General features: G+C 53.4%; 1 protein-coding gene across 12 annotated transcripts in view; it reads left to right on the top strand.

Annotated features, from left to right (window-relative positions):
* The window catches only part of DLG4 (discs large MAGUK scaffold protein 4), a 29,304-nt gene extending 17,919 nt beyond the window's left edge, over positions 1-11,385 (top strand). For 11 of the 12 annotated variants that reach the window (XM_031003197.3, XM_031003195.3, XM_055367326.2 and 8 more), the window contains 12 exons: positions 4,208-4,503; positions 4,685-4,787; positions 4,926-5,040; positions 6,763-6,939; positions 7,286-7,322; positions 7,415-7,442; positions 7,572-7,619; positions 7,702-7,803; positions 8,169-8,341; positions 9,281-9,390; positions 9,931-10,022; positions 10,463-11,385. In XM_031003197.3, coding sequence (XP_030859057.1) covers positions 4,208-4,503; positions 4,685-4,787; positions 4,926-5,040; positions 6,763-6,939; positions 7,286-7,322; positions 7,415-7,442; positions 7,572-7,619; positions 7,702-7,803; positions 8,169-8,341; positions 9,281-9,390; positions 9,931-10,022; positions 10,463-10,569 — 1,388 coding nt within the window. In that variant the 3' untranslated portion in view covers positions 10,570-11,385. The remainder of the gene's footprint in view (positions 1-4,207; positions 4,504-4,684; positions 4,788-4,925; positions 5,041-6,762; positions 6,940-7,285; positions 7,323-7,414; positions 7,443-7,571; positions 7,620-7,701; positions 7,804-8,168; positions 8,342-9,280; positions 9,391-9,930; positions 10,023-10,462) is intronic. The other variant, XR_010131699.1, reaches the window with a different exon arrangement.
* The last annotated feature ends 5,515 nt before the right edge of the window (positions 11,386-16,900 follow it).

Raw genomic sequence — 16,900 nt, 5'->3', positions numbered from 1 at the left:
ATACTACTGTGCATCTAGATCAAAATCTAAGTGAATTAACTGGAAAAATATGCGAAGTTAAGAATGTGGCTATTTGTTGGCTGGGCGAGGTGGCTCATGCCTGTAATCCCAGCACTTTGGGAGGCCAAGGCGGGCGGATCACCTGAGGTCAGGAGTTTGAGAACAGCCTGGCCAACATGGAGAAACCCTGTCTCTACTAAAAATACAAAAAAAAATTAGCTGGGTGTGGTGGCGAGCACCTGTAATACCAGCTAATCCTGAGGCTGAGACAGGAGAATTGCTTGACCCTGGGAGGCGGAGCTTGCAGTGAGCCAAGATCGTGCCACTGCACTCCGGCCTGAGCGATAGAGTGAGACTCCATCTCAAAAAAAAAAAAAAAACAAAATAGGCTGGGCGCGGTGGCTCATGCCTGTAATCCCAGCACTTTGGGAGGCCGAGATGGGTGAGTCACCTGAGGTTGGGAGTTCGAGACCAGCCTAACCAACATGGAGAAACCCCATCTCTACTAAAAATACAAAATTAGCCGGGCATGGTGGTGCATGCCTGCAATCCCAGCTACTCAGGAGGCTGAGGCAGGAGAATTGCTTGAACCTGGGAGGTGGAGGTTGCGGCGAGCTGAGATCGCGCCATTGCACTCCAGCCTGGGCAACAAGAGTGAAACTCTGTCTCAAAAAACAACAACAACAACAAAAAAAAGGAATGTGGCTATTTGTAAGATAAATAACAGGAATTAGTAACTTCCCAGCAATAAGAAAATGTAGTGAATAAAAAGCCCCCTTTTGCCATAGAAAAAATTTCTATAAAATTATTAGAAATAGAAACTTGACAAGAAATGTAAGATTTGTATGAAGAAAATGACAAAACTTTACTGAAAGACATAAAACAAGACTGGAAGGGGTGAGGAGTCACACCGTGTCTCTGGATGGAAAAACTTAATATGCTAAAGATCTCAACCGGCTCCAAATTAATCTACATTCCATTCAATCCTAATCAGAATTTTAATGTTGTTTCCCCACTGGGAACTTGGAAGGTTGACACTAAAGTTCGACTGGAAAAATTTGTGTGGAAAAGCTAAGACATTTTGGAAACAAATAATGAGGTGTGGCAGCCCCTACAAAATATGAAATAATACTGTAAAACCATATTAAAATCACGTGGTACTATTCCTAAATACCATAAGCTAACGAAAGGAACCTGGGCTCCTTGGAAGAAGGGTCAATTCAAAATCTTTTTTTATTCTTTTCTTTTTTTTTTTTTTTTGAGACGGAGTCTCGCTCTGTTGCCCAGGCTGGAGTGCAGTGGCACGATCTCGGCTCACTGCAAGCTCCGCCTCCCGGGTTCATGCCGTTCTCCTGCCTCAGCCTCCCGAGTAGCTGGGACTACAGGTACCCACCACCACGCCTGGCTAATTTTTTTGTATATTTTAGTAGAGATGGGGTTTCACCGTGATAGCCAGGATGGTCTCGATCTCCTGACCTCGTGATCCCCCCACCTCGGCCTCCCAAAGTGCTGGGATTACAGGCCTGAGCCACCGTGCCCAGCCAATTTAAAATCTTTGGCAATAAATGTATAAGATGAGCTTCTAACTTCTTTCATACTAGAGAGCAAGGAAGGTATCCAGGACTAATAGGGTCTCAGCAAAGACACAGGATCCAAACTGAAGGTGCTTCTACTGGCCAGTGAAAACTCGTTAAATATATTAAAATCTTTAAGATCATAATAATACTTAAAAATATTTTGGCTGGGCGTGGTGGCTCATGCCTGTAATTTCAGCACTTTGGGAGGTCGAGGCAGGCGGATCACCTGAGGTCAGGAGTTCGAGACCAGCCCGCCTAACACGGCAAAACCCCGTCTCTACTAAAAATACAAAAAATTAGCCGGGCGTGGTGGTGGGCGCCTGTAATCCCAGCTGCTGGGGAGGTTGAGGTGGGAGAATCCCTTGAACCTGGGAGGCAGAGGTTGCAGTGAGCCAAGATCGCACCACTGCACACCAGCCTGGGCGACAAGAGTGAAACTCCATCCCCAAAAAATAAATAAATAAATAAAAATTGGAGGATGCTAAGCAATCTCATTCATTCTGAAATTGGTGAATAAAGGGAAAGAGGCATGCAGAGAGAGACATGCATTTATCCTCCCTTTCATGTACCAGCTACCTCAGAGAGTAACCAACAGGTTGACATAGGGCTGTTTTTTTGTTTTTGTTTTTGCTTTTGCTTTTTTTTTGTTGGAGGCAGGTCTTGCTTTGTCACCCAGCAGGCTGGAGTGCAGTGGTGTGATCTTGGCTCACTGCAACTTCCGCCTCCTGGGCTCAAGCGATCCTCCCACCTCAGCCTCCTGAGTAGCTGGGATTACAGGCGAGTGCCATCATGCTCAGCTAACTTTTTTTTTTTTTTTTTTTTTGAGATGGAGTCTCACTCTGTCACCCAGGCTGGAGTGCAGTGGCATGATCTTGGCTCACTGCAACCTCTGCTGCCCGGGTTCCAGCAATTCTCCTGCCTCAGCCTCCCGAGTAGCTGGGATTACAGGCCCCTGCCTCTGCGCCCAGCTAATTTTTGTACTTTTAGTACAGATGGGGTTTCACCATCTTGTCCAGGCTGGTTTTGAACTCCTGACCTTGTGATCCACCTGCCTCGGCCTCCCAAAGTGCTGGGATTACAGGCGTGAGCCACTGCACCCAGCCTCAGCTAACTTTCAACTTTTGTCTTTTGTAGAGATAGGGTTTCACCATGTTACCCAAGCTGGAGGATTTTTTTTTTTTTTTTTTTTTTTTGAGAGGGAGTCTCGCTCTGTCGCCCAGGCTGGAGTGCAGTGGCACAATCTTGGCTCCTTGCAACCTCCGCCTCCTGGGTTCAAGCAATTCTCCTGCCTCAGCCTCCCGAGTACCTGAGATTATAGACGTAAGCCAGCACGCCCAGCCTATTTTTGTATTTTTAGTAGAGACGGGATTTCACCATGTTAGCCAGGCTGGTCTCAAAGTCTTAACCTCAAGTGATCTGCCTGCCTTGGCCTCCACAGTGCTGGGATTACAGGCATGAGCCATCGTGCCTGGCCGAGATTTTTCTTTTTTACAGAAGAATTCCCACTAGTAAATGACATCACCACCATTTTGCAGTCCTTGATACGTATCAGAACCAGGCGGTGATTGTCAGTGTGGCTAAAACTTACCTGAAAGGCTGATGGGGCGCTAGATAATGGATGGACTGGGCTGATGACCCTGAACCTACCATTAATCTTACCTGACAGAAAGACAACCAGGCATTATTGCATCTTGTGGTGATGTTGTAGGAAGAACGTAGCGCTACCTATGAAGTATACAGGAGTTACTAAAAAAAACTCTGAATTGAACTTGAAACTGATCAAGCCTCCAGAATGAACTGCCAGTTTACAGGAGATACAGGGGCAGAGGCGTAGGCTAAACAAACCACAGGAGGGTAAGCAGTAATTTCCCTGTTAGAATTTCCCTCATAGGCTGGTCAAGGTGGCTCATGCCTGTAATCCCAGCACTTTGGGAGGCATAAGCGGGTGGATCCTTTGAGGTCAGAAGTTCCAGACCAGCCTGGACAACATGGTGAAACACTGTCTCTACTAAAAATACAAAAATTAGCTGGGCATGGTGGCGCGCGCCTGTAATCCCAGCTACTTGGGAGGCTGAGGCATGAGAATCACTTGAACCTGGGAGGCAGAGGCTGCAGTGAGCCGAGATCACGGCACTGCACTCCAGCCTGAGACTCCTTCTCAAAAAAAAAAAACCAAAAAAACAAAAAAGAGAATTTCCCTCATAGAATGTGGGAAATTCTTTTAGACAAATGACCTAGTTTTTTCAACGAATGGATGGCAAAGAGGTGGGGGGAAAAAAGAGGGAGAAGAATTTTATGGATTAAGAGATTGGAGTGACACAGGAACCCAGAGAAAACCCCCAAAGCGTAATATTAATGTTCCCTTTGACTTCCCCATCCCTGGCATACTGAGGACGTATAACGTTCAAATCCTTTATCCCCTAGGACAACCAGCCTCTGATGTCACCTATAAATTCCTGACCCCTGATGTCACTGTGATCTGATATCCCCTTACCACCCCACCCTGGCATCTCTGGCAGAATATCTTCCCTTCCACCTAACTTTGGCTCTCCTGGCACCCTGGGGAGAAGGTTGGGTGGGCGGGTGCTGTTTCCCTCCAGGCACTTTCATCTCTGCCCTGTCTTCCTCAGCTTATTCCCAGCACCTGGACAATGAGATCAGTCACAGCAGCTACCTGGGCACCGACTACCCCACAGCCATGACCCCCACTTCCCCTCGGCGCTACTCTCCAGTGGCCAAGGACCTGCTCGGGGAGGAAGACATTCCCCGAGAACCGAGGCGAATTGTGATCCACCGGGGCTCCACGGGCCTGGGCTTCAACATCGTGGGTGGCGAGGACGGTGAAGGCATCTTCATCTCCTTTATCCTGGCCGGGGGCCCTGCAGACCTCAGTGGGGAGCTGCGGAAGGGGGACCAGATCCTGTCGGTGAGGGAAGGCCTGCCCCTACCTGCACCACCCCCTCCCCACAGGGCAGAGCGCAGAGCTCTTGGGGAGGGGCCTGGGTGGGCTGCAGCCGAGTCCTCTTGCGGGACCACTCCCTGCTCCACCTGGACCCAGAAGTGCTGCCTCCTGTCTTTGGTGACACAGCCTGTTGTCCTCTCTCTAGGTCAACGGTGTGGACCTCCGAAATGCCAGCCATGAGCAGGCTGCCATTGCCCTGAAGAATGCGGGTCAGACGGTCACGATCATCGCTCAGTATAAACCAGAAGGTACCAGGCCGGAAGTTCCTTGTCTTGTGAGCTGAAATGGCCCTTAGAACTCTTCCTCAGCTGATGGCTTCAGTAGGGGAGGACAGGGGTGACAGTAGGATGGGGACAGAGCTCAGGAACCTCCCTGTCCTTCCTCAGAGTACAGCCGATTCGAGGCCAAGATCCACGACCTTCGGGAACAGCTCATGAACAGCAGCCTGGGCTCAGGGACTGCGTCCCTGCGGAGCAACCCCAAAAGGGGTTTCTACATCAGGTCAGAGGCTTCCCGGGCGGGACTCCTCAGCCCCTCTGCGTTCCTGGGCACTCTGTGCCTGGCCCGGGCCTCAGCCGCTCCTCCTCTCCACCCTGCCTGCTCTAGCTCCCCACCCCAGGCCTGAGGCGCAGCCGGGGTTCATGGGCTTGGCTGCACAGGTTAACATTTGAAATACTCCCTGTCGATGGGAAAATAGCCTCTGCCCCAAGTATCCCAATTGCCTTCTAGCCCCTGGTCATCCCAGCACTTCCCCGGGACTCCCAGGCCACCCCACAATTTGGCATCTCGAAGGTTAATGCTTGGTGAAGCAGGGTCCTCTAGGGTATTTGGAGTGTTGCCCCAGCCTTCACGTCCCTGTGGGCAGTCCCAGAGACGTGGGCTGCAGCTCTGTGGTGCCTGCCCCCGTCTCTCCAGCGGCATTTTGCTACCCTGTTAGGGCTGGTCTCCATTGACTCTTTTTGTGGCTTAGGTTTCTGCCAAAACACACCTCTCTCCCGCTCCCGGGGGTCACCCCTCCACTTCTGTCCCTCTCTGGCCCTGTGGCTTGCATGGCCTCGTCTGCTGCTGCGCTCTGCAGATGTCTCTCGGAGGTGCTGGCCCTGGCTGACCTATTTCCAGAGGTCAAGACCTGCACTTCTGGCCACTGGCTTTCTGGCCATCTCCACTGGGATGTCCCATAGGCGCCCCACACTCAACATGTCCCACGCTGAGCTCATCATCCTGCTGTGGGCCTGGGTTCCATCTTGCTGTGCCAGCAGTTTCCCTCTTGTTGGATGGCATCACCAGCCACCCAGACACTGGCTCCCACCTGAGCCTTTGCTCTGCCCTTCCTCCCTGCTCGGGTCCGGTTGGTCCCTAAGGTTGTTCTGCCTCCCAGTGACCACAGAGGTTGTGTAGTAGCTCCCAGGGGGAATGTCATCTGGTTGTCACACTTCCAGGGGGCCTGGGGTCTCCTCGCTCCTCTCCAGGCCCATTGCTTTCTTCTGCGTCTTCATTCCTTCTCTGGTTCTGACCCCAGGGGTTGTGACTTACTGATAGAAATTTGATACTGGTAAGGGTAACCATTATTTGGAAACACGGGACATTTTCTTTTTCTTATGAATTTGGGCAGATTCATTACCCTTGTGACTTTATGATGTGCGTGTGTACTGCACACTGCTTTCTTTTTGTTTTTCTTTCTTTTTTTTTTTTTTTTTTTTGAGACAGTGTCTCGCTCCGTTGCCCAGGCCGGAGTGCAGTGGCGTGATCTCCGCTCACTGCAAGCTCCGCCTCCTGGGTTCATGCCATTTTCCTGCCTCAGCCTCCCGAGAAGCTGGAACTACAGGCACCCGCCACTGCACCCGGCTAATGTTTTGTATTTTTAGTAGAGACGGGGTTTCACCATGGTCTCAATCTCCTGACCTTGTGATCCGCCCGCCTCGGCCTCCCAAAGTCAGCTGGGATTCCAGGTGTGAGCCACCACGCCTGGCCCAAACTGCTTTCTTGAGAGGGTCAAGTTCAAGCCCTCCCTCTGGAAACTGTGCTCAGTGTGGACTGAGTGATGGCTAATAGTTGTTATGAGTTATAGTCAGCGTTTGGTCCCCACACAGTTTTGGGTTCCTCGGCATCCATAGCTCCCATGGGAGTGCCATCTGCAGACCTCTGGGCCGGGTCTCAGGGTGACTGGGGCATCCTTCCTGGAGTCCTCAGCTGGGCTCTGACCGATAGCCACTTGCCCTCCAGGGCCCTGTTTGATTACGACAAGACCAAGGACTGCGGCTTCCTGAGCCAGGCCCTGAGCTTCCGCTTTGGGGATGTGCTGCATGTCATCGATGCTAGTGATGAGGAGTGGTGGCAGGCACGGCGGGTCCACTCTGATAGTGAGACCGACGACATTGGGTTCATCCCCAGCAAACGGCGGTGAGGCTCCTGGGCTCTGTAGCCTTCCTGCCACAGGCACTGAAGTTCCCAAGGTCCCCCGGGGTGGGCAGCCAACAGGGGATGGGTTTGCCCTCTGAACTCCTAGGGGTTTGTCTGTTGGGCCCTCCTGGGGTCCGTGGCTCCCATGAGCCTTTGGGAAGGACAGCTCCTTATTGAGGAGCACAGCGTCCAGGGCTGCAGGTGTCAGCTGGCCCGGAGCATGGAGAAGGGGTGTCAGCTGGCCTGGAGTGTGGAGAAGGGGTTGTCAGCTGGCTCAGAGCATGGGGGTGGCAGGGTTCCTCACTGGGCATTCCCCTACCCGCGTATCCCTCCATGTATCCCACAGGGTTGAGCGACGAGAGTGGTCAAGGTTAAAGGCCAAGGTAGGTGGAGGAGGGTGTGAGCCTGGGTGGAAGTGTGAGGGCTCATGGAGCTGAGCTCGTAACTAACCCCGTGGCCTGCTTTTTCTTCCTAGGACTGGGGCTCCAGCTCTGGATCACAGGGTAGGTAGGGTTAGTTCGGGAAGATGTGGGTGAGAGGAGCACTGAGTTGCTTTTGATATCCTCAAGGGGGAGACAGGGCTCCAGGTCCCCTGTTTCAGAGCCCCTTGCAGATGCCCCACCTCCCACCAGGTCGAGAAGACTCGGTTCTGAGCTACGAGACAGTGACGCAGATGGAAGGTGAGCCCTGACCCCTGCCTTGGCCCCAGCACTTGCTGCTCCCCCAACCCTGCGCTCGGCCTAAGCCAGGCTCTCTCTGCAGTGCACTATGCTCGCCCCATCATCATCCTTGGGCCCACCAAGGACCGCGCCAACGATGATCTTCTCTCCGAGTTCCCCGACAAGTTTGGATCCTGTGTTCCCCGTGAGTGCTGGGGCCTTGGATGGAGGAGAAGGTGGAAGTGGGGGTGGGGCAGGGGAGGCCCATCCCTGGGGCCATAGGCAGAGCCTCCTGGGGGATCAGTGTGTAGGGAGATACAGGGTTTCTCCGAGAAGGGGTGCTTCTCAGCCACCCTCTCATTCCACAGTACCCATGCCCAGGCCAGAGACTTGGAGGCCCTGGAGGGTGCTAGGGGAAGCGGTTCTGGCCCTCTGCAGTCTTGGTCTCCCTGGCAGCTCCCTTTCACCAAAGGACCAGCTGGGCACTATGGGGATTTGATTGAAGTAGGCAGGATTTAAGCTAGAGGGATGGTGGTTAGATCTTTGGGGGGTGGGGTGACTTCCTGGCAGATACGACACGGCCCAAGCGGGAGTATGAGATAGATGGCCGGGATTACCACTTTGTGTCGTCTCGGGAGAAAATGGAGAAGGACATTCAGGCGCACAAGTTCATTGAGGCCGGCCAGTACAACAGCCACCTCTATGGGACCAGCGTCCAGTCCGTGCGAGAGGTGGCAGAGCAGGTAGGACCTGGCGGGCACCCGGTCCTCTTCCTTCTCCCCTCTCCCCACCCCACTGCCTCCCTCCAGCTCTCTCTAACTCTCTCTCTCTCTGTCTCTTTCCCTGCTGGGTCTCGACTCCGCTCCTCCACCTCCTTCTCCTCTTGGGCAACTCTGTCTGACCGCCTGCTCTCTGCCCCTGCTCTCTCTCCCGCCTCCCTCGCTTCCTGACCCCAAATTCCCCACCACCATCTGGCCTCTTTCTCTCCCCACTCCCTTCTCCTTGCCCCATTTCTCCTCTTTTCCCATGGCCTTGTCTTTGGTGGCTTGGCCTTCCCCACTGGGTCCCTCCCTTTTTCCTGACTCCCCGCTGGCCCTCTCCCCTGCCTCACCCTTTTCTGGGGCCCGGCTCCCCTCTCCCACTCCTCTGCTAACTCCTTTCCTTTCCCCGCTGCTCCTCACCCTGCCCTCCCTCCCTCCACGGTTCCTTTCTCCATCTGCCTCACTCCCTCCCATCTGTCTCCTTGTTCCTTCCATCTGTCTGTCCTCTGTCTGTCCTCCCCTCCCTCCTCCCTCTATCCTACTTCCTTTCTCCTTTTTCTTGGCTTTCCTTCCCGCCTGTGTCACCTCTGCCTTGCACACCCCGCCCCACTCGCTGCTGCCCCGGCTCTGCCACCATCTCTTGGGTCCCTGCCTGCCTGGTGCTCCTCCCTTCCTCCATTCTGTCCTGTCCCTGCCCTCTCCCGTGCTCTCCATCTTCCCTTTCCTTTCTCTCTGTCTTTTACTCTGTCCATACCCGCTTCCTGCCTGACTCTCTGCCCCCGTGTTTCTTGACATCCATGTCACTCCCCTTCGGCCAACTTCCCATTCCCCACCTCTCCCCGTCCCGTGTCCCTCCGGCACTGCTCTCTGTCCTTTCTCGCCACCCGCTGGCCCCCCTCCGCCCACCCTGCCTGCCCCCAGGGGAAGCACTGCATCCTCGATGTCTCGGCCAATGCCGTGCGGCGGCTGCAGGCGGCCCACCTGCACCCCATCGCCATCTTCATCCGCCCCCGCTCCCTGGAGAATGTGCTGTGAGTATGGTCCTGGGGGCCTCCCCTCTGCTCCCCCAACACCTGTGGCCCTGGGCCTGACAAGGCGTCTGCGTTCAACTCTCCCTTCAGAACCCTGGACAGCGGTTTCAGCAGCCCCTGAGGGGGATCCCTGGAACCCAGAGGATGTGGGGGAATCGGGCCTTTCCCCTCCTCTCCTGCCTTGGCTAGACAGGACTACATTTCCCAGCAGCCCCTGGGGCATACCAGCTGGGGCGAGTCAGGGCCTCTAGGGCTGTTGGGAATTGGAGTCCGAATCCCATCTCTGGGCCTGAAGGCTGGAAGGATGAAGCTCCGTAGATGTCCCTGGAGTAGCCACACCTGGCTGGGGCGGTTGCGGGTGGCGGGGGGAGGGGGGGGGGGGGTCTCATCTGTGGCCCCAGAGGATATTGGGAATTGTATTATTTTTTTTTTTTGCTATGTGCTCCAAATAGAAGAATACTTAACATTCCTGGATAGAGGAGATAAAAGGCAGGGTCAGGTGGGTCCAGTCTCAGGCCTGCTCTCCCTCCCTCTTCACAGAGAGATTAACAAGCGGATCACAGAGGAGCAAGCCCGCAAAGCCTTCGACAGAGCCACCAAGCTGGAGCAGGAGTTCACAGAGTGCTTCTCAGGTGAGGCCACAGCAAGGCTGTTGCCAGCACGTAGGGTGCCCTTGCTCGGATTAGAAAGAGCTCCCCCGCCACCCCCAGTGGATGGCTTAGAAAGAGGTGCCCCTGTGGGCGCGGCACGGTGGCTCACGCCTGTAATCCCAGCACTGGCGGGCACCTGTAATCCCAGCTACTCGGTAGGCCGAGGCAGGAGGGTCGCTTGAACCTGGGAGGCAGAGGTTGCAGTGAGCCGAGATCGCACCACTGCACTCCAGCCTGGCGCTAAGAGCAAAACTCAATCTCAAAAAAAAAAAAGAGGTGCCCCTGTGGGCGGGTGCAGCCCCAGGACTCATGGCTTGGAGAGTTGGAAAGAGGTGCCCCTTCCTCTGGGCTGGTGCAACCCCCTTGGCCAGGTGTCCTCTGGCCCTTCCTTGGCCTCACTCCCTGCTCCACCCCACTCCCAGCCATCGTGGAGGGTGACAGCTTTGAGGAGATCTACCACAAGGTGAAGCGTGTCATCGAGGACCTCTCAGGCCCCTACATCTGGGTTCCAGCCCGAGAGAGACTCTGATTCCTGCCCTGGCTTGGCCTGGACTCGCCCTGCCTCCATCACCTGGGCCCTTGGTCTGGACTGAATTGCCCAAGCCCTTGGCTCCCCCTGGCCTCCCTCCCACCCCTTCTTATTTATTTCCTTTCTAACTGGATCCAGCCTATTGGAGGGGGGACACTCCTCTGCATGTATCCCCGCACCCCAGAACTGGGCTCCTGAACGCCAGGAACCTGGGGTCTGGAGGGGAGCTGGGCTCCTTGTTCCGAGCCCTTGCTCCTTAGGATCCCTGCCCCCACCTGCCCCCAATGCACACACAGACCCACCGGGGGCCACCTGCCCTCCCCCATCCTCTCCCACACACATTCCAGAAGTCAGGGCCCCCTCGAGGAGCACCCGCTGCAGGGATGCAGGGCCACAGGCCTCCGCTCTCTCCTAAGGCAGGGTCTGGGGTCACCCCTGCCCTCATCGTAATTCCCCATGTCCCTTGATTTCTCATTTATTTTTTCCACTTTTTTTCTTCTCAAAGGTGGTTTTTTGGGGGGAGAAGCAGGGGACTCCGCAGCGGGCCCCTGCCTTCCACACGCCCCCACCTTTTTTCTTTGCCGGTTTGCATGAGTGGAAGGTCTAAATGTGGCTTTTTTTTTTTTTTCCTGGGAATTTTTTTGGGGAAAAGGGAGGGATGGGTCTAGGGAGTGGGAAATGCGGGAGGGAGGGTGGGGGGCAGGGGTCGGGGGTCGGGTGTCCGGGAGCCAGGGAAGACTGGAAATGCTGCCGCCTTCTGCAATTTATTTATTTTTTTCTTTTGAGAGAGTGAAAGGAAGAGACAGATACTTGAAACTCGGTGTGTGGCCTGGTTATTTGGGACCTGGGTGTGGAGGGAGATGGGCGCAGCAGAGTCAGATCCTTCTTCACTCCAAGCCAGAGAGGTTAGTGGCCTGGAAAATGGGCCATGGAGGTAACTGGCAAATCAAGGAACCCGAGTTGGTGAAGGCTGAGCCTGGGAAGGTCTGGAGTTCTGTCCAAAGTCATGACAGGCCGGAAAGGGGAGGCTGGAACTTGTCTGGGGCCCTGCAGACTTAGTCCAGCTCTGATCCCCGCCGGGCTGTCTCAGTCCTGTTGGGAAGCACAACAGTCCCTAAAGGAAAATAGAGAGGAAACTTCGTTCATTCATGTTCATGGAGTTGTGGACAGAGCTAGGATCTGGAAATGATTTTTTTTTTTTTTTTTTTTTGAGACAGAGTTTCGCTCTTTCGCTCAGGCTGGAGTGCTGTGGTGCGATCTTGGCTCACTGCAACCTCTGCCTGCTGGGTTCAAACGGTTCTCCTGCCTCAGCCTCTCAAATACCTGGGATTACAGGCGCCTGCCACCACTCCTGGCTAATTTTTGTATTTTTAGTAGAGATGGGGTTTTGCTTTGTTGGCCAGGCTGGTCTCGAACTCCTGACCTCAGGTGATCTGCCCAGCTTGGCCTCCCACAGTGTTAAGATTACAGGCATGAGCCACTATGCCCAGCCTTTATGTCCTATCTCTATGGGAAAGATCTGAGGCAGCTTTGTAAATAATGAGGGTAGGAAAATAAGAATCTAAATGCCAAAGATGAAAACTGGAGAAATGTATACGAACTATGAGGGTAAATGTGATCTCTGAGCTTCCTGATAGCCATGGCAAAAAAGGAAATTGTCAATTACCTACTTCTTTATTATAAGGGAGAAATAATTTTAGTTCTTTTAGGGAGTCATATTTTCCTGGCCCTAAGTCCTAACTGAAGCTCCTGAGATCCTGCTATATAGAATGGTGACTCTCAGCCTTCTGCCTACTTCATGTGTTTGGCACAGATGAACCTTTGGGGGCACCTGCTGGGGTACTGTTCCTTTCTCTGATTCTCAGGTGCTCCAGTGGGTAAGGCTGAGGCAGAGGGCCCTAAGAGTTATGGTGGTTAAATCCCAAACAGTGCAAAAGGGCATTTTTTGTAGCCACTCCTGACTAAAGTCGAGAGTTTCATGCAAAAGACCAACCCAGGGGTAGTGATTCTGTGGATGGCATGGCCGTCCAAGCCTGAAGTAGTCCAAGAATAGAGGCAGAGATTGCTGAAGGGGTGTCACTTCAACCAGTAGCCACGTATTGCCCTGCAGGATTTTCTATGCAGGACCAAGTCCATCAGGATCCTGGGGATAGGGACCAGGGGTCTGCATTTCTGGAAAGCTCCCGGGTGATTTTGATGTCTCACTGGGTGGAGAAGCACTGCTTCAGAGGATTTTTTTTTTTTTTGAGGTCGAGTTTCACTTTTGTTGCCCAAGCTGGAGTGCAATGGCGCAATCTCGGCTCACTGCAACCTCCAACTCCCGGGTTCAAGTGATTCTCCTGCCTCAGCTTCCCAAGTAGCTGGGATTACAGATGCGTGCCATAACACACAGCTATTTTTTAATATTTTTAGTAGAAACGGGGTTTCACCATGTTAGCCAAGCTGGTCTCAAACTCTTGACCTCAGGTGATCTGCCCGCCTTGGCCTCCCAAAGTGCTGGGATTACAGGTGTGAGCCACCGCACCTGGCCCTGATGTTTTTCAAATAATCCTTCTCTTAGCTTGGTTCTGTGTAATAGCAGATGGCTTGAGGCTGTGATAACGTTCTCTACCGTGAGCTGAAGGGAGAAATCTAGGAGCTGAGGAAGGTGTGTGCAGGTAATGCGTCTGCGTGTTAAACTAGAAGGGGCAGAATCACATATTTGACCTGGATGGGGTAGAATCACATAATTTTGCATGTATTATTATTATTAGAGACAGAGTTTCGCTCTTGTTGCCCAGGCTGGAGTGCAGTGGCGCGATCTCTGCTCACTGCAACCTCTGCCTTCCGGATTCAAGCGATTCTCCTGCCTCAGCCTCCCGAGTAGCTGGGATTACAGGCGCATGCCACCATGCCCGGCTAATTTTTTGTACTTAGTAGAGATGGGGATTTCACCATATTGATCAGGCTGGTCTCGAATTCCTGACCTCGGGTGATCCACCCCCCTCGGCCTCCCAAAGTACTAGGATTACAGGCATGAGCCACCGTGCCTGGCCTGCATGCATTATTTTGTAAATTATAATCAATACATGTACCTGACAACAATTCAAATAAATATAGAAATACATACTGTTTTTAAAAAGTTTCCTTCCTGTTTCCCTCCAGGCATTATTCCTCAGGGGAAGCACGGTTGCAGCTGGGGCTGTATTCTTCCAAGGCCATGGAGAATTCTTCCCTGGCCGCTTGAGGAGGCAGTGTAATTAATGCATTGGAGCCCGGGGCTCCCAAACAACATAGGTTCAAATCCTGGTTCCTCTTCTCCCCACACTTTTTATTTCTTTCAGTAAATACTTCCTTGGATGTTCCTTGGAACCAGGCAGTGTTCTAGATGCTGGGAAGGCAACATCCCTGTCCTTAGGGAACTTTGGGTGCATCCAGTGGAGATGACAGACTATAGGGAGTAAGTGAACACAGAGTGTTTAGACAATGATGGGTGCTACTATGAAAGAGAGTGATGGCCCTTGCTGGTTTAGACGGGGCAGTCAGGGAGGCCCCTTGCAGCATCATTGGGTTGAGGCCTGAAGGACAACAAAGACTGGGGTGGTGAGAGTGTGCCAAGTAGAGAGACGAAGTCTGGAAGGAATAAGTTTGAAAGGTTGGAGGACAGAAGGAGGCCACTGGAGTGGAGTAGGGTGGGGGACAGAGAGAAATAGGAGGTGTGTCAGAGAAGTCAGAGAGGCGTGGCACACAGGACTTTCCGTGGATTTTTCAGAGTGGTGTAGAAGCTGCTGGAGGGCTGTGGAGGGAACCGTGAGCCAGTTACTCTGGGTGTGAAGGGGAATACACAGCAGGGGGCAATGGAGAGCCAGCTAGGCTGTTGCTGGCGTTAGGATGAGGGACGATGGTGGAGTCACTGTCACTCTGGGGAGAGCTTAACCTCTCTAAACCTCAGTATACCTAGCTGTAAAATGGAAATAACTACCTACCTTGCTGGATACTTGGGAGGAATAAACTGGAAAGTACATGTAAAGCCCTCAGCACAGTGCCTGACGCATGGTAGAAAATGGTAGCAATTATTGTCATTGGCCTCTTGGTCTATTTCCAGATTTGCATAAGCCCAAAAGTTAAAGCCTGGAATCATTTGGAGTTTTAACAAATTTTGCCCTCAAAAAGTAGGAAAGAGGCATGCTTGGCTTGGTGGCTCACGCCTGTAATCCCAGCACTTTGGGAGGCTGAGGTGGGCAGATCACGAGGTCAGGAGTTCAAGACCAGCCTGGCCAACATGGTGAAACCCTGTCTCTACTAAACAAACAAACAAACAAACAAAGCTGGGGGTGGTGGCGGGCGCCTGTAATCCCAGCTACTGGGGAGGCTGAGGCAGGAGAATCCCTTGAACCCGGGAGGTGGAGTTTGCAGTCAGCCGAGATTGCGCCACTGCACTCCAGCTTGGGCGACAGGGAAAGACTCTGTCTCAAAAAAAAAGTAGGAAAGAGGTATAGAGAGGGTCCTGGGTCAGAGAATCCTGGCTGTCCCAAGGTTGAAAAGGTGGGTGTGCCTGGGGTGGACAGAGTGGCATTGAGGAGGAGAGAGCTGGGGGGAGAGAGACCCTACTGGAGACAGGGAGCTTGGGCCCCCATTCCTGCAGGCCTGCTTCTTGTCAACTGCAGAGATGGGATATTGAAGCTCTTGGGGTGGGTTGTGTCAGCTCAGATTTAAACTTGTGTGCAGAGGCCCGTCTGCTCCTTTCAGCACTGGTGGTCCCCCTCTTCCCTTGCCCTGGCGCACAGCCCTCCAGCCCGAAAGGTTGGAGGATAGCCTTCCTTTTCCTCAACCTCCCTTGCTTCATCTCAACCCAATTCCTGCTCAGCCTTTTCTAGATCTGGGACCATAGGCCGCCCTCTTTGGGAAGTTCGTGAAAAGCCTCTGCTTTGCCCCTCCTGCCTGTTTGTTCAGGTGCCTCTTTTCAGATCTGCAGGTGTTAGACTCCCTGCAGGCCTGGGAGGAGGTCTAGCTCCAGCCCTTGGGTGCACAGGCCCATCCCAAACATGAGGCTGGAAAGTGCTCTGAGAGGGCTGGCAAGGACTGAGGGAGCTCAGAATCCTTCTCCATAGCAGGGGAAGGGACTGTCTCAACTCAGATAACCCCCGGGCCTCCAGCTCTGTCCCAGCGAAGTTGCTATAACCACCTTCTGGGGTGTGGGGACAGACATCCTCTGCCATCCTGATCCCAATCTCCTCCCTTTTCTCCTCCTCCCAAACTGGAAGAGGCCTTGGAGGTCTAATGCAACTCATGGCTGTGTTGCTAGTGAGAATAATAAAAATAAAATCAGCTAGCACGTGCTGAGCACCTGGTGTGTGCCAGCACTGCGCTAAGTACTTTTCACTCATTATCCCATTTAACCTTGATGAGCACTCTGAGCTGGGCATGAACCCATTTTCCAGATGAGGGCAAGGTGGAGCAGGTCTGGCTGATGGAGGGCCTCAGGCTGGTTTTGCAGCGTGAGCATCTTCCTGGAGCCTCCGGCCTTCAGCAAGCTTCTTGCTCAGCAGCCGCAAGCCCTCTTGCTTCCAGCCCCTTCTCCTCTGTTCACCAGCGGCTCAGGCCTCCCCCAATCTGAAAATACTCCAGTCTTCCTGACTTACCCTTATGGGAAGTTCATTCCATTATCTCTCCTCAGCAAAATATATATATATATATATATATATACTTTTTTTTTTTTTTTTTTTTGAGATGGAGGCTCGCTCTGTCACCCAGGCTGGAGTGCAGTGGCGCAATCTCGGCTCACTGCAAGCTCCGCCTCCTGGGTTCAAGCAATTCTCCTGCCTCAACCTCCAGACTACCTGGGACTACAGGCGCACGCTGCCATGCCCGGCTAATTGTTCTGTATTTTAGTAGAGACGTGGTTTCACCGTGTTGCCCAGGCTGGTCTCCAACTCCTGAGCTCAGGCAATCCGCCCGCCTCGGCCTCCTAAAGTGCTAGGATTACAGGCATGAGCCACCGCGCGCGGCCTCCTTAGCAATATTTAACTTGGTGCTTATGGTCCCCAGAGCTGGCCCTGAAGCTTGGATGACTGCCAGGCCTGGGTACTTCCTTCTGCTTCTCCCACTGGCAGGGACTGTCCTGGGCTGCTTTCTTTCCACCATGCCCTCTCACGGAGCAGGGTCGCCACAGGGCACTTTGCCACACCTGGACCTCGCCCACAACTCTGCTTTCAGAGGCTCCTGCTCATAAGTCTCTTCAGACTCCAGACCCATCTACAGTAGCCTCTGGACCCTGGGCAGGTGTGCCACTGTCCCCCACCTCCCTGGTCCCCTCCTGACTGCACATTCAGTAGCTACAGGTCCACTTCAT

Source organism: Gorilla gorilla, chromosome 19 (assembly GCF_029281585.2).
Source record: "Gorilla gorilla gorilla isolate KB3781 chromosome 19, NHGRI_mGorGor1-v2.1_pri, whole genome shotgun sequence".
NCBI lineage: Eukaryota > Metazoa > Chordata > Mammalia > Primates > Hominidae > Gorilla > Gorilla gorilla.
The sequence above is the reverse complement of the archived record's forward strand: the minus strand, read 5'-3'. Positions and strand labels throughout refer to the sequence as shown.